Genomic DNA, 15,623 nt, shown 5'->3' with positions numbered 1-15,623 from the left:
TCTATATTTCTGTTTTTGTGCCAGTACCATACTGTCTTGATTACTGTAGCTTTGTAGTATAGTCTGAAGTCAGGGAGCCTGATTCCTCCAGCTGTTTTTCTTTCTCAAGTTTGCTTTGGCTAGTTGTGGTCTCTTGTGTTTCCATACAAACTGTAAAATTTTTTTGTTCTAGTTCTGTGAAAAATTCCATTGGCAATTTGACAGGGATTGCACTGAATCTGTAAATTGCTTTGGGTAGTATAGTCATTTTCACAGTGTTGATTCTTCCAGTCCAAGGACATGGTATATCTTTCCATCTGTTTGTATCATCTTTGATTTCTTTCATCAGTGTCTTATAGTTTTCTGCATACAGGTCTTTTCCCTCCTCAGGTAGGTTTATTCCTAGGTATTTTATTCCTTTTGAACACTCCCATTTACTACTGCAAGGAATCAAGGTAGCTTCCATTTTTTAAATCTGTAAATAATATTAACAATATTGCTGTGGTCCAATGAAAGACCATTCTAAACTGCCACAAACACATAGTAGGCTCTCAATAAATAATATTTATGTTGCTGTGGTGGTGATTAATGTTATGACATGCAAATATTAATGCTAGCACAATCTTCCAAGCCAACAGCAAGCGTCTAGTTTAAGCATCTCATTGCTCAATGATGTGCTGATAAATAAAACAATGAAATAAATGTAAAACATTCTATACACCCTGAAAATTGTGATAGATTTGTTGCTATCAAACCAAACTAAGGCTGTCTAAACAAATGTGCTCTCTAAAATCGTATATAGATGAGATAAATTTCAACTCTAGAGCCTATGAAATTTCTTAATTAGCTTTCTCAGTGCTGTCTACAAGCCCAATTAAACATCACAATCAACAGGAATTTATCATCAACAGTGAAAGCCTAGAACCAGACTAGTTTGCTTGTACTGAAGTAATAAGGGAATACAAAATGACTCTAGAAACTGCCTAAGGCAAGAAAATGAAATAACATAATTTTGAATTAAAAAAATGGAACAGATGGTACTAATATTTTCTTTACAGAGGTGGAAAAAAAGTCTGAGATGAACACTGAACTGAAAAGTTTTTTTTTTTTTGCTTTTCTATTCAATCTCATTACTTTCTCAGAGCAAATGATTTTATATTAACTGGGGTCACCATACCTTTTATTCAATTGTGATTTCATAAGCACTTTTGATGTGCTAGGCACTGGCCAAAGCACTGGATATACAGAAATGTAAAATAGAATCCTTGGCCTCCAGAATGTCATAGTTTAGGAGACACTTATTACACAGTGTGATAAATTCTATGATAGTTGTAAGCAGAGAAGTACAGAAGAGGCAGCTCACCTATTCTGAAAGATGCAGGAAGAGTTCCTTGGAAGAGGTAACATCTAAGCCAAGACTTAAAAAATGAAAGACACTGATCAAATTTGGGGGAACTGGAGATATGTGAGAACTGGGCTAATTCAGGGAAATTCAGCAAATAAATTCTGGGCCTGAGGTGAATGTCGGGTAGTGTGAGAGGTGAGTTGGACGAGTAGTCTGGGGACAGATCATGAGGACCATTATAATCCACACTAAAATAGTATGAAGTTAATGAAATATTGTGCTCATGATGCCTTAGTTAATAATCGTGCAAGTAATTTTTCATCCTTTAAGGAAAACAGGAAGGTATTTGAGAAGAGCATTCACAAAGAGGGGAATATTTACTAGGGATTTTGGTAAATGTCATACTTCAATTCCAGTCTCCAAGAAGCAACTCCCACTCCCACCCCCCAGGAGACAGGACTCTCTGCGTTAGCCTTTGTGTTCTTTGGTTCTTACTTTTAAGTACTTTGCTTAATGGAAAGAAAGACCAAAGATATTTCACCAGGAAAATCTTAATGCAACTGCACTGGGTTGAATGGTGCCCTTCAAAAATTCATGTCCATGCAGAACCTTAGAATGTGATCTTATTTGGAAATAGGATCTTTGCAGATGTAACTAGTTAACATGAGGTCATACTGGATTAGGGTGGGATTAGGGTGGGTTCTAAATCCAATAAATGGTGTCCTTATAAGAAGGCCATGTGAAGACAAAGGTGGAGATTGGAGTTATACTGCCATGAACCAAGGAACACCAAGGATGGCTGGCAACCACCAGAAGAGGGGCAAGGGACAGTTTCTCCCTCAGAGCCTCCAGAGGAACCAACTCTGCCAACCCCTTTATTTCAGACTTCTGGCCTCCTGTATTGTGAGAGAATAAATTTCTGTTGCTTTAAGCCACCGAGATTGTGCTATTTGTTATGTCAGCCCTAGGGAACTAATACAGGTGGTTTTTTCTAGATGGGGCTTTACCAACTCTAAACATTTCAAACCAGTCTTAAGGGATAGATGAATCATTTTTAGGAAATTTCATTGTAATTATACCATCTATAATAAAAAAAAAGTCTATAAGTTGAAAAATCTTAGAAAAATACAGTTTCTCTATGCTTCTGTTTACTGACGAATTCAATTCTTTATTAATGCCCAGTAATGGTAAACATATAATCATTTTCTCTTTCTATTTAAGGTTATTTTGCTTGTTTAATCTTGAGGAACTTGATATTTCCTACAATAGTATTGCTTTTATTCCAAATGAAATCCAGAAACTCAGGTATTTTGGAAGTAGTAAGTACCCATAAGACATATGCCCCTTAAGGATATATTAGGTGATGATTGTGATGGATAAAATTGAGTCCTTTCATTTATTCAATAGCCATAAAACATAATATGTGAAGCATAAGGTTTACCAAAATGTAAACTGAATGACTGGTGTTTAGCATTTTTAAGACATAACATTTTCAGTAATTATTTTAAAGCTAGTATTGATGACCACCTTAACAGAATGACAAGCTGCTTTTGTCCATTTATCCATGTGTGCACCTGTAATTCTTTTCAGTTGATTTTTTTGTAAGGAAATACATATACACAAAATGCTAGTAATACACAGTGCTTTAATACTAAGATCTGATTCTCGTACTAATTTCTAAAAAGTCTCTGAAGTTGATCTCTGACCTTCTAGGTCAGTACCATACTATTTTGATTATGACTTTAGAATAATTTTAATAAGTAGTATGGAGATTGTTTTTCAATAACAGCCTCAACTAGTCTCTTTAGATTATGATCTTTAAGATCATTTAATATCATTCTAAGCCCCTCCTCCCCCCAAAAACATACAATTGTGTTGCTACTATGAATGTAATATTTTCTGTAATTTCCATTTCTAGTTGACTATCACCAGTCAGAATAGAGAAATAAAGAATGCAACAGAAGAGAAAAGAGCTATTTACTTCTTTACACTTTAAAATCAAACTATGTAAAAAACTATCTTAGTTCTGATTGAGTTTTACTAGATTTTATTTGGTTTCTAGGAGCATTACCTTATCTTCAGTAAAATGAGATCATTTTGTTTCTAATATTTATACCAATTATTTAATTTCCTGTGTAACAATCTTTGTACTTTAATAGAATGCAGCCTGTTCACATCTGTTATAATTTTTTACCTTCCGTTTTACTTTGTATTTACTATTTATTCACTTTCTCCTTTTCATATTTCTTTTTTTTGGTGGGGGAGATTTTTTTTCAGGATTCTATCTGTTCTCTTTTTTTCTCCCTTGTTAATTTTGGAACTCCATTGGACCTTCTGAGTCTATTAGAGGCTATCTTTCCTTCCCCAAAATTTACAAACACATTTTTCTTTAATCTTTTATAAAAGCAAGATAAAAGCTTCCCCCAGCATGATGGTCTGTTTCCCCACTGCTGCCTTCCACCAATAGTTGAGACCTTTACCTGAATGAAAAAAAGTACGTGTTAATGTTTAATTTGTCTATGAAAATAAATTCTTTCTTTGTATCACTGTACTATACTATATTATATTTTATGTAGTATAACATTCATTCTTCTGTTTGTGATTATTTCTTTTTCCATAGCGATGACTTGTTGCAAAGACCCAAAATATGTGCTTTAACTCTACTATTTACACAAATGCACTTAATTCCATGATAATATATTGGTTTGGTTGCTTTTTAGTTAATTCTCTTGATTTTTAAGGAAATACTTAACACATATTTTATTACTACTAAGTTTTATACCAATTTTTGGGAACATTGGGACAGATGTCTTCTTCTATCTTTTAAAATATGGTTTCCTTTATTTGCAGATCACTTGAAACATTGATCGTTGATGGAAATGAACTGACTAGTTTTCCACATGCAATTTTGAAGCTTAACCTGAAAAAAGTCCTATTTGAGAATAATTTCACTCATCCTAGTTTTTGGAAAGAGAATTCTATGAATAGTCCACAACATCTTACTCAACTTACTTCTTTGTTCTTTTTAAAGAATAATCTGCATAAATATTATAATGTGATCCCAGTGGAAATTCAAAAGTTACTAAAATGGTGAGCAAATTCTGAAGCTCTTTTTACCAAGACACACTTTTAAGTGTTTAAAATCTTTATTACAGGGCCAGATGATAGTTTTACTGTACACACACACACACACCACCACACACCAAAACATCTATGCAATCTTTCAGACTGCTCCTTCTGGCTCTTCAGGCATAATGTTGTAGTCTGGATTCAGCCCACCTTCTCAAGTTACTACTTAAATCCAATGTGAGGTACAGATTGCTGAGCTATAGCTGGCAATATCTATACAGTTGTAGTGTAAGTCTTTTCTACGAACCCCTAAGGACAAAGAAGGGGATTCTTCCAGAAAAAGATTCTTTAGTGCCAGGCACACTATGAAGGGAAATGCTTTATTCTCCTCTAACTTCACAGAGACGAGGAATAGAGCAGACACACCCAGGGCAACTTCTCTTCCTCAGGGGTTGAAAGCCAGTGTGGGCATTATTGCCTCTCTCAGGACTAGGATTCTCAAAGCCCACACACTATGAGTCCACTCAGGCTCACCTCTTATTTCCTTTCAGATGGTGTAAAACTATTTTTTCTGCACTACCGATGATCAGTGCTTGTATTACTGATATAACTTTTTTTTTTGGCTGTGCTGCATGGCTTGCGGGATCTTTGTTCCCTGACCAGGAATTGAACCCAGGCCACAGCAGTGAGAGTGCTGAGTCCTAACCACTGGACCACCGGGGAATTCCCTGATATAACAAATATTTGTTGTATGTCTAAGTAAAATGGTTTTCCAGGAGCATATTAGTCAACAATATTGATTGAATAAAAGACAGAAAAGCTGAACAGACTAGTAACCATTGGAGAAACTGAAAAAGTAATTAAAAATCTATCAATAAAAAAAGGAACCAGGTGCCAAAGTTTTCGATTTTAATGCACTATGTCAATGTTCATGAGTTTGAATGCACATGAGAAAGTAAGAAAATCACCAAGGACAAAAACATTTAAAAAGAATTAAAACCTAACTAGTGACTGTAAACATATATGGGACCAAGAGATTTGAATTCACCACAAAGTAGGGAAGCTGAACATGGTATTCCCGAGTGAAATCTGTACCGCCAAAGGGGCTGGTGGCCCCAGAGCAGTGAATACTTCTCTTTCAGCAGAACAAATGTTTTTGAGAGAAACATCCTCAATTTAGACATTAAAGATTCCAAAAAATTAATTTCAAATGAATATTATCTCAAAATTAAGACTTTCAAATACATGAGGAAATAAACCACCAAGAGTAAAAATTAGCACAATTAACAGATACGAATCTCCAAGGATCTAAGATATTAGAATTGTTGACAGAATATGAATTACCTACTTTAAGAGTGTAAAGAAGTAAGATATAATTTTTAAAATGGTTAAGGAATAAAAGACCATCAAATATGACCACGAAAATATGAGAAAGAAATTTTAAACACAATTAAATTCTAGAGACTAAAAGTGTAATAGTTGAAATTGGTGCGTGGGTTTAACAGACATTATCCATATATGAAGAGAAATCTGGAGAAACTATATGTGGACAGGAGGCAAAGAGACATGGACAGTAAAAGGAGAAAATTTAACATATCCTTAGAGTCCCAGAGAATGTTGGGAGTCATTGTTCAATGAGGTAGTGACTGTAAATTCTCAGAAGTGATGAAAGGAGTGAATTCACAGAGACTGAACACTCTACACAAGCCAAGTAAAACACCTTGTGGTGAAAGTGAAGAACACCAAAGACTTAGAAATCAGCTGGAAAGAAAGTCACTTACAAAGAACAACAAATAAACTGCTAGCAACAGTGGAACAATAACTGAAGAAATGTTATTCAGCCCAGCAAAACTAACTTTCAAGAACAAGGGAGAAAAATGGATTTTCAGATAATAAAACAGAGAATTTATTCCCCACAGATTTTCACTTTAGTGAAATGAAACTTGCAACGAATGTGCATCAGAAAGAAGGAAGATAACTCCAGAAGTATGTTCTGAGATGTAAGAAGGGATGGAGGGAAAAGAAATTAAACAAGTATGATCTCTACGATCTATAAAGTAATAGTAACAACAAAGTCTATGGTGTGGTGTTAAAAAGAAGATGTAACTAAAATCAGACATCAAACAGTTAGAAATGTGATTTTTAAAAAGATACCTTTTATGATAGCAATAAAAAACATAATGTACCTAGGAATACATCAAGTGAAGTATGTCCAAGATATTTATAGAGAAAAAGATTACAACTTTACAAAAAGGTAAAGAAGGCTGAATGAAATGGGAGAGATACACACACTCAGGTATAATAAGATTTAATACCAAAAATCTATCAGTTCTGGGCTTCCCTGGTGGCGCAGTGGTTGAGAGTCTGCCTGCCGATGCAGGGGACACGGGTTCGTGCCCCGGTCCGGGAAGATCCCACATGCCACGGAGCAGCTGGGCCCGTGAGCCATGGCCGCTGAGCCTGCGCGTCCGGAGCCTGTGCTCCGCAACGGGAGAGGCCACAACAGCAAGAGGCCCGCGTACAGCCAAAAAAAAAAAAATATATATATATATATATGTATAAATATATATAGATATAGATAGATATAGAGATATATAGATAGAGATATATAGAGAGAGATATAGATATATATATATCAGTTCTCCCCAAATAGAGCTATAGATTCAATGCAATTCTGGTCAAAATCTGAACAGAATTTTCTGAGAAACTTGATAAGCTGATTATAAAATGTGTACGGAAAAGCAGACACCCCAAAATAGCCAAAGCAAGCCTGAAAAAGGAGCCTAACATTAGGGACTTGCCTATCAGATAGAAAGACTTATAAAATTAGAGAAATACAGTTGATATTACACGCAAGGAAAGACAATCCAACCAATGAAGAATACATAGCTCAGTTATGTTCTCATGTACATGTGAAACTTGACGTTGGACAAAAAATAGCACTGTGGATCAGCAGGGAAAGGAGAGACTTTTCAATAAATGACACTGAAACATCTGATCATCTATAAGTGAGAAGTATATAATTATGTTTCTGCTATGTATATGTTACCATCATTTACAAAATCATTTCCAGTTGGATTAATGACTTAAATATGAAAAGCAAAATTTTAAAGCCTTAACAAGCAAGTATAGGAGACTATCTGTATGACTTCAAGGTAGAGAAAGATACCTTAAACAAACCTCGAAAATATAGACAGTAAAGCAAAGTTTCATAAATTTGACAAAAGATGTTTCTACATAATATTATAAACATCAATAATATTAAGAGGCAAGCTATTAACTGAAAGAAGATATTGCAATGCTTATAACTGTTTAAACATATATCTCCCACAAATCAATAAGAAAAGATATAACCCATAGGAAAGTGGTTAAATGATAGGAATATGCAATTCACGGAAGACAATACACAGATAGATGATAAACATAAAGAGTGTTAAATCTCTCTAGTAACCAAGGAACTGCAATGTAAAATAGCAACAATAGGGTTTTTTACCTGTTTTATCAAAATTAAAAAGATTGATATTAAGTGTTGCCCTTGCATGCCCAGAAACAAGATTCTCATGCACCATTGGTGGCACTGTCAAGTTGGTGGAAGTTTTGTGGAAGGTTAATTTGACAGTATCTTACATATTCCTTAAAACAGAAATTTAAATTTTAGTAATATGTCTTATAGAAATAGGTATATGTGAATACACAGTTAGGCAGAGGGATAACTGCAGACTAAGTGAGCATCAATAAAAAAGTGGTAAGATAAAATGGTGTATCCGTATTTTGGAACATTATGGTGCTGTTAATAAGAATGAAATAAAACAAACACATACACAAGAGAGATTCCATTTATGTAGAGAAGAGTCATGTGTCTGGGAGCTAGAGGGAACACCACCAATATGAGCTTCAGTTATTCTGCAAAGGGGAGTTAGAATGATTTAAAGGAGGAATAAAGGGGAAATTCTGTGCTTTTTTTCCTGTATGCGTCTATATTTTTTTGGAAATTTTACAAGGATGGGTTTTCATGTAAATAAAAAGTGACAAATGAATTACAAACAAAAGGGGCTAGAGAAGGAAAGATTACAACTACAGCTGGGAAAATAGGGAAAAGATTTAGGAATGAAACGGTGTTTGAAAAGAGTCTTAGAAGAACAGGTAAAATTTATATATTTGGAAATATGTGTTGTATTGAAGAGACATTCCAGGAAGAGGGAACCAAATGGGGAAATGAACCGAAGTTGAGTAAAATTAGGAACGTGGGCAAAGAGAAAAAGTGAATGTCCAGCCAGAACAAAACATCTATGAAGAGTAGCAAAAGTAAGTTTAAAAAGGAAGGTTGGAGCTAGCTTATGGAGACCACTGATGAGGTCTCTTCTTTAGGCCATGCGAGCCACTGCAGGTGATAGCAGCAGACCTGGCAGTAGTGTCGAAGATGGACTAGAGTAGTGGAAGGCTGGGTGGAGCTCACTTAAAGTGCTCTTGTTAACTGGTAAGGGGAGATTAAACCAAAGTAATGGGCATAGGAGTAAATGGGTAGGAAATGACACAAGACAAATTATGAAGGTAAAATGAACTCAACGGCTGCCTGAGTATGTGAGGCAAGTAAAAGAGGGAGGAGTAAAAACGATGAGGGGTTCAATCTCATCGAGGACAACTGTCATATTAATAAAGATAGAAACAACAAAGGAGGCGTTTGTCACCCAACCCCACCCTCACCCTCTAACGTCTACTCTTGGCTTTGATCCTTAATTTCCAACCTCCGTCCCGAGTACTATGTTTGCTGGGTCTGAATGGTGGCTCAGCTCTGGGCTCTGTACAATGTCTGCTCCTAGGCTACTCCAAGCCCAGCTTCTGCCGCCACCCCAGTGATTTGGGCCCTACCCATTAGCAGCTGTGAGCTTCTTTTTTGACTCCTACAACTTCTCTTTGCATTTTGCCTCCCTGTGTCTCTACCTGCATTCTATCACCTCAATCAGACAGAGAATCTGCCTTTGTTGAGAGTTGGGTTAAAAGACTCACGTTCCATGGGATTTTACCTTAACTTCCTTGCGCACGAGAATGATAGAAATGTTTACTTAGAGATATAGACTAAAGTTTCAAAAGTATTATTCAGTTCCACTAAACTATAAAGCCTTGATCATACTTAATACTTGGAAGTCATCTTTACTAGAGATAACTCAGTATGTTTTTTTTAACATCTTTATAGCCTTCCATTTTTCATTATTGTGCAAAAGTCTTTGAATTTTTTGATAAAATTAAATATTGCAATTTAATTTTCCATGTGATTTTATTAGTACCAGCGTATTTTCTCAAGTACATATCACTTACTTGGGGACAGCAATAGAACTATTTAGTTAGAGGAAATAAGGAAATAACTCAGGCCACTAAACTCCCTTATTCTGAAGATGACATTCCTCAAGAGTTTAGGTGACCTGCTCAACCAAATTTTCTTCTCTTTAAAATAATTTTATCTTTTATCAACACAGTATTTAGTTTAAAAGATCAAATGTTTACTACAGGTCTTTCCATGAAAATCACCCCTGCCCGCATCTCTATCCCCCTTCACTCTTTACCTCCAGAGTCACCTATTGCCAAACTCTTTTTGCAGTTCTCCCCTGGGTGTTTGCTCTCATATTTTTTAAATTTTATTTTCAATTGTGGTAAAATACACATGACACAGAATTTACCGTCTTGGTCGTTTTAAAGTGTACTGTTTAGCAATCAGCACATTTTTATTTCTGTGCATCCAATCTCCAGAAGTCTTTTCAACTTGGCAAAACTGGAATCGGTCTTTATACCCATAAAAGAACAACTCCCCACTTCCCCCTCCCCCTAGCCCGTGGAAAACAGCCTTCTACTTTGTCTCTATGAGTTTGACGACTCCAGAAACACCCCATATAAGTGGAATCATGCGATATTAGTCTGTTTTTGTGATGAGCTTATTTCACTTAACATGATGTCCTCAAGGTTCATCCATGCTGTACCATGGGTCAGAATTTCCTTCCTTTTAAAAGTTGAATAATATTCCATTGTACGGATACACCACATTTTGTTTATCCATTCATCTGTTGAAGGACATTTGCATTGCTGCCACCTTTTGGCTATTGTGAATACTGCTCTGAACATGGTTGTACAAATACCTGCTTTCCATTTTTCTATTTCCAGAAGTGAAATTGCTGTAATTGAATTTTTAATTTTCTGAGGAACAGCAACACTGCTTTTTATAGAGGCTGCACCTTTCTACATTCCCACCAGCAGTGCACAGGGTTCCAATTTCTTCACATCCTCTCCAACACTTATGTTCTGTTTTGCTTCTGTTTTTGTTTTTTATATTGGCCATCCTAATGGGTGTGAGGTGGGATCTCACCGTGGTTCTCACTGCATTTCTCTAATTATCAGTGGTGCTGAGTATCCTTTCATGTGCTTTTTGGCCATCTGTGTATCTTCTTTGAAGAAATGTCTATTCAGGTCCTTTGCCTATTTTTAAATTGGATTGTTTGTGTTTTCTCTTGTCAAGTTGTAGTTGCTTATATATTTTGGATATTAACCCCCTTTAAAATACAATTTACAAATATTTTCCCCCATTCAGTCAGTTGCCTTTTCCCACTGTTGATGGTGTCCTTTAATGAACAAAAGTTTTTAATTTTGCTGAAGTACAACTTAATCTATTTTTTCTTTTGTTTCCTGTGCTTTTGGTGTCATTTACAAGAAGTTATTACCAAATCTAATGTCATGAAGCTTTTCCCCATATATATATATTTTTTTTAATTAATTTATTTATTTTTGGCTGCTTTGGTTCTTTGTTGCTGTGCGCAGGCTTTCTCTAGTTGCGGCGAGCGGGGGCTACTCTTTGTTGCGGTGCGTGGGTTTCTCATTGCAGTGGCTTCTCTTGTTGCAGAGCACGGGCTCTAGGCACGCGGGCTTCAGTAGTTGTGGCTGGCGGGCTCTAGAGCACAGGCAGTAGTTGTGGCGCACAGGCTTAGCTGCTCTGTGGCATGTGGGATCCTCCCGGACCAGGGCTAAAACCCGTGTCCCCTGCATTGGCAGTTAGATTCTTAACCACTGCCCCACCTGGAAGTCCCTCCCTATATTTTTTTCTAAGAGTTTCATAGTTTTAGCTCTTACAGTTAGGTTTTTGATCCAGTTTGAGTAAATTTTTGGATATGGTGTGAGTAAGGGTCCAACTTCATTTTTTTAATGTGGGATATTCAGTTTTCCCAGGACCATTTGTTGAAAAGACTGTCCTTTCCCCACTGAATTGTCTTGGCACACTTACTGAAAATCATTTGACCATATATATGAGGATTTATTTTGGAGCTGCCTCTATATTTTTAAATAGCATCCTTGAGTCATTCTTCTTGTTTTTTCAATTTTAGCGATCATCTCTAAATTTCCTACTAAGCAAGATAGGTATTAGGACTCTTATCAGCCCTCATATACACCTGTCTTCTTCCTCCAACCTCACAATATAGTTATTTACAGAATGTTTAAAAGTTCAAGCATCCTATGCCTCACATTACTGGCACTCCTTATTCCTCCCCCTTCATTGCTTTAATTTTTCTCTGTAGCACTTACCATCACCTCATTTTATATTTTATCTAATTATTTTGTTTAATATCAGGCTGGTCCTCTAGTATGTAAACTCCATGAAGAGAAGAATACATGATAGTTTTGTTCATTAATGTTATCTCCAGTACCTAGGATAGTTCTGGTGACATAATGATTAATACTTCTCGAGTAAAATAATGATTTTAAGTTAAATCAATAATTATTATTTAATTATAAAATCTAAGTAATGCATAGTTAGGCTACACAGTGTACTATGAATATATTTCTTTTACTGTACAACTTTTTGTTTTTCCTAGAAAGAGTTATTGACTTTTATTCATTTACTTTGCTTTATGTGTTTATCATTAATTCTGCCATGAAAATTCTAATAGAATTATTTAAATCTTTATCAGTATGAATGTATCAGATATGGCTATCAGTCCTATTAATTTTTTTTAATACATCATCCTGGAGCCCTGTGTCTTCCTGCCCTAATCTAGAAATGTTGTTGTCTAGATCTGGTGCACAACTGTTATTCCAAGACTTCCCTTCACTATTATCTTGGAATTTCCTTTACTATAGTCACATTGAATACCTTGTTCTTTGTTTACCTCCACATTTTGGTGAAGCCAGCCCTCCAGTGTCTCCCTGCAAAAGAATGCACGGAAATAAAAATTTAAGACCATGCGTATTTGAATATGTCTTTATTCTGCACTCAGACTTGATTGATAATTTGGCTGGGTATAAAACTCTGGGTTCAATCATTTTCTTCAGGATTTTGGAGACATTGCTTCATCATCTTCTACTTTTCTATTTTTTATTTGAGATCTACAGCTTTCTTATTCCTTATGCTTTATATATAACCTATACCTTTTTTTTGGAAGGGGAAGCTTTTTGAATCTTCTCTTTTTTTGCTAGTTGTTTAAAATTTTCATGATGATGTGCCTTTGTGAGTTTTTTTTTTTAACTCAATGTGTTCAGTACTTGATGTATCCTTTCAATCTGGAAACTCATGTATTTTAATTCTGAGAAATTTTCTTACACTATTACTTCGAAAATTCTATCTTCTATTTTTCTGTGCTCTTTCTGGGACTATAGCAAATATTGGACCTTCTGAATTTTTCCACTTTCTTAAGGCTACCAGAATATGCCACCCCAAAATATGCTTCTTTCACATAGGTATTATTTTGAGCTTAAGGCAACTGAGATCTAGCAGATGCAGGAAAAGCTCTTTACCTCCCAGTAACTACCTTAAAATAGAACATAAATTTCCCCTTTTGGAAATTTCCATTTGTAAAATGTTTTCACACCAGGAAGAGAACTACTTCAGGAGACAACTCTTATCACCTGAAAGACTCTTAGATGTATAACAAGACAACCCTTATTTACCATATATTTCCACCCTTTGCCTTCCCATAACTGGGCTTCTCAGCCCAGAAGCCCAAATCCCCTTTTCCTTTGTTTAGCCTAAGATGGTATATAAGCCTCAATCATTTGACTGCTTCTTTGAGTCTCATTTCTTTGAGAAAGTCCCATGTATGTGTACATAATTAAACTGTTTTTTTTCTCTTGCTAATCTGTTTGACAAGTTTAAACTGACAAATTTAATTTCCAGGGCCCCAGCCAATGAACCTAAGATGTGTAGAGGAAAAGATATTTTTCCTCTCTTACAATTCCTGGCCAGAGGAGGCTTGTTTTTTGTCTTTTTTTTTTTTTTACAATATTGTATATATTTAAATTGTACAATAGGATTATTTGATATACATACACATCATGAAATGATTACAAAGATAATATTAATTAACACATCCATTGCCTCATATAGTTAACTCTTGTTTTATGAGGTGAAAACATTCAAGGTTTACTTTTAGCAAATTTCAAGTATATAATACCACATTAACTATAGTCACCATGTTGTACATTAGATCCTTAGAATGTATTCATCTTATAACTGAAAGTTTGTACCCTTTGACCTACACGTCTCCATTTCCCTCTTCCCCCAGCCCCTGGCAACCATCACTCTACTCTTTCTATGAGTATGTACATCTTCAACCTAAGCAGAAATTGCCAAGTTGCTCCAAAGTGATTACACCAATTTATACTCCACCAATTTATATGTATCCTCACCAAACTTTGCACTATCAGACTTTTACATTTTGCCCATCTGATGATTTATGAAATGGTATTCTTTTGTTATTTTGTTTTGTATTCCCTGATTACTAATGAAATTGAGAAGCTTTACTTTTCAATGTTCTCTGGATGTTCAAGTTTCACCTTCTGTGAATAGTCCATTCATGTGCTACTCTTAATATACTAATGGGCTGATGTCTTTTTTTAACTGATTTGTGAGCATTTAAAAATATACATGGACACTAATCCTACGCTAGGTTACAACAGTCCCTTTATTTTTAAAATGATATATTTATTTTGAGTTATAAAAATAATATGTATTTATTATAGAAAATTTGGGAAATACAGAAAAACATTATGAAGAAATTTAAAATTCCCTGTGATCACATAGGAGAATAAGTCCAAGGATAATTACTGTCTTCCATTTGGGATTTGTCCTTAGGGTGTTTTCTTACTATGAATCTATACTTTTTTTGTTTTAGAGAACTAGGATTATTTTATACACATATATCTATTTTTTAGCATTTAGTTTTACACTTGCGTATGTCTTAGCTCCTCAAGGAGATGGTAAGATCGATAATGAGAAAGGCCATATTTTATACTACTTTGAGTCTTACAGAGCATCGAGCAAAATGTCTTTCCTTTAGTAGATCTGATGTTTCCTTCATTGCAGCACATCCCGATGTGAATGGTGTCATGGTCCAATGTTCGGTGAAGGTTTTCGCATCATCCGATCCTGCAATATTTTTGGAGTAACACAGTTTCCTGTTATATTTTATGTCTGTTCCTCTTCCTGCTACAGAAAAGTAAAGGAAAGCAATTTTGTTTTCAATAATGTTCCTGGTGAAAGAATATCTCTAAATCCCGAGTTGATGAATCATACAGTGATTTATGAGTCCCACTTTAAAAGCCATTAAAGTTTACGTATATAATCATTCATGTCTTTGAGAGCACAGGTTCTGTGTGGAAGATAAGTGTCTTCTCATGTGAATCCTCTTTGTAATCCTAGCTCCTAATGAAAGTCTGCGATTGTTAGGGAATCTTTGCAGAATATTTCCTTAAGAATGATTAGTAAAAAGGTCTTCGGGGATTTCAGAGAAGATCTAGAAAATTTCTTTCAGAGTATGTTTACTATAAAAAGAAAAATGTTAGAATCCTTTGCAAAAAGTGTTTCTCTTACAATTGGCCTTTTTATGCATCCATTCTCAGGGATAAGATAGTAATAAAAGTCCTCAGTGGGGTTTGGGCCTCATATGGATTCAAAGTCATGTACCCAAGTTCTCAATATTTGTGCATTTCTGTGGAAATTTGTCCAGTGCCAACCATCTCAACTGTGGATTGCTCTGGGGAATAAAAGATTAATTCCAGTACTATATTTAGTTGTTTGAATTCATTACCCAGGCTCTAAGAAAACTGGTACAATTTTTCAGTTACCCGGACTGCCATCTCATAAAGCCTGATTCCACAGGCTAGTGCCAGCACTCAGCAGGCTTTCAGTGATAGCCTGGCAAGAAAATAAAGTAAAACGTACAAAAATTACATTGCAAAGCAACATATGGATACA

At 35.4% G+C, this 15,623-nt stretch overlaps 1 protein-coding gene across 1 annotated transcript in view; it reads left to right on the top strand.

The window, feature by feature from the left end:
- Positions 1 to 14,976, top strand: part of LRRC63 (leucine rich repeat containing 63) — a 41,252-nt gene extending 26,276 nt beyond the window's left edge. Inside the window, exons 7-9 of the mRNA XM_059996206.1 lie at positions 2,546 to 2,629; positions 4,175 to 4,414; positions 14,733 to 14,976. Coding sequence (XP_059852189.1) covers positions 2,546 to 2,629; positions 4,175 to 4,414; positions 14,733 to 14,976 — 568 coding nt within the window. The remainder of the gene's footprint in view (positions 1 to 2,545; positions 2,630 to 4,174; positions 4,415 to 14,732) is intronic.
- Positions 14,977 to 15,623: the final 647 nt, after the last annotated feature.

The sequence above is a fragment of the Delphinus delphis genome, chromosome 18, assembly GCF_949987515.2.
Source record: "Delphinus delphis chromosome 18, mDelDel1.2, whole genome shotgun sequence".
Lineage (NCBI taxonomy): Eukaryota > Metazoa > Chordata > Mammalia > Artiodactyla > Delphinidae > Delphinus > Delphinus delphis.
This window is presented reverse-complemented; position numbering and strand designations above follow the sequence as displayed.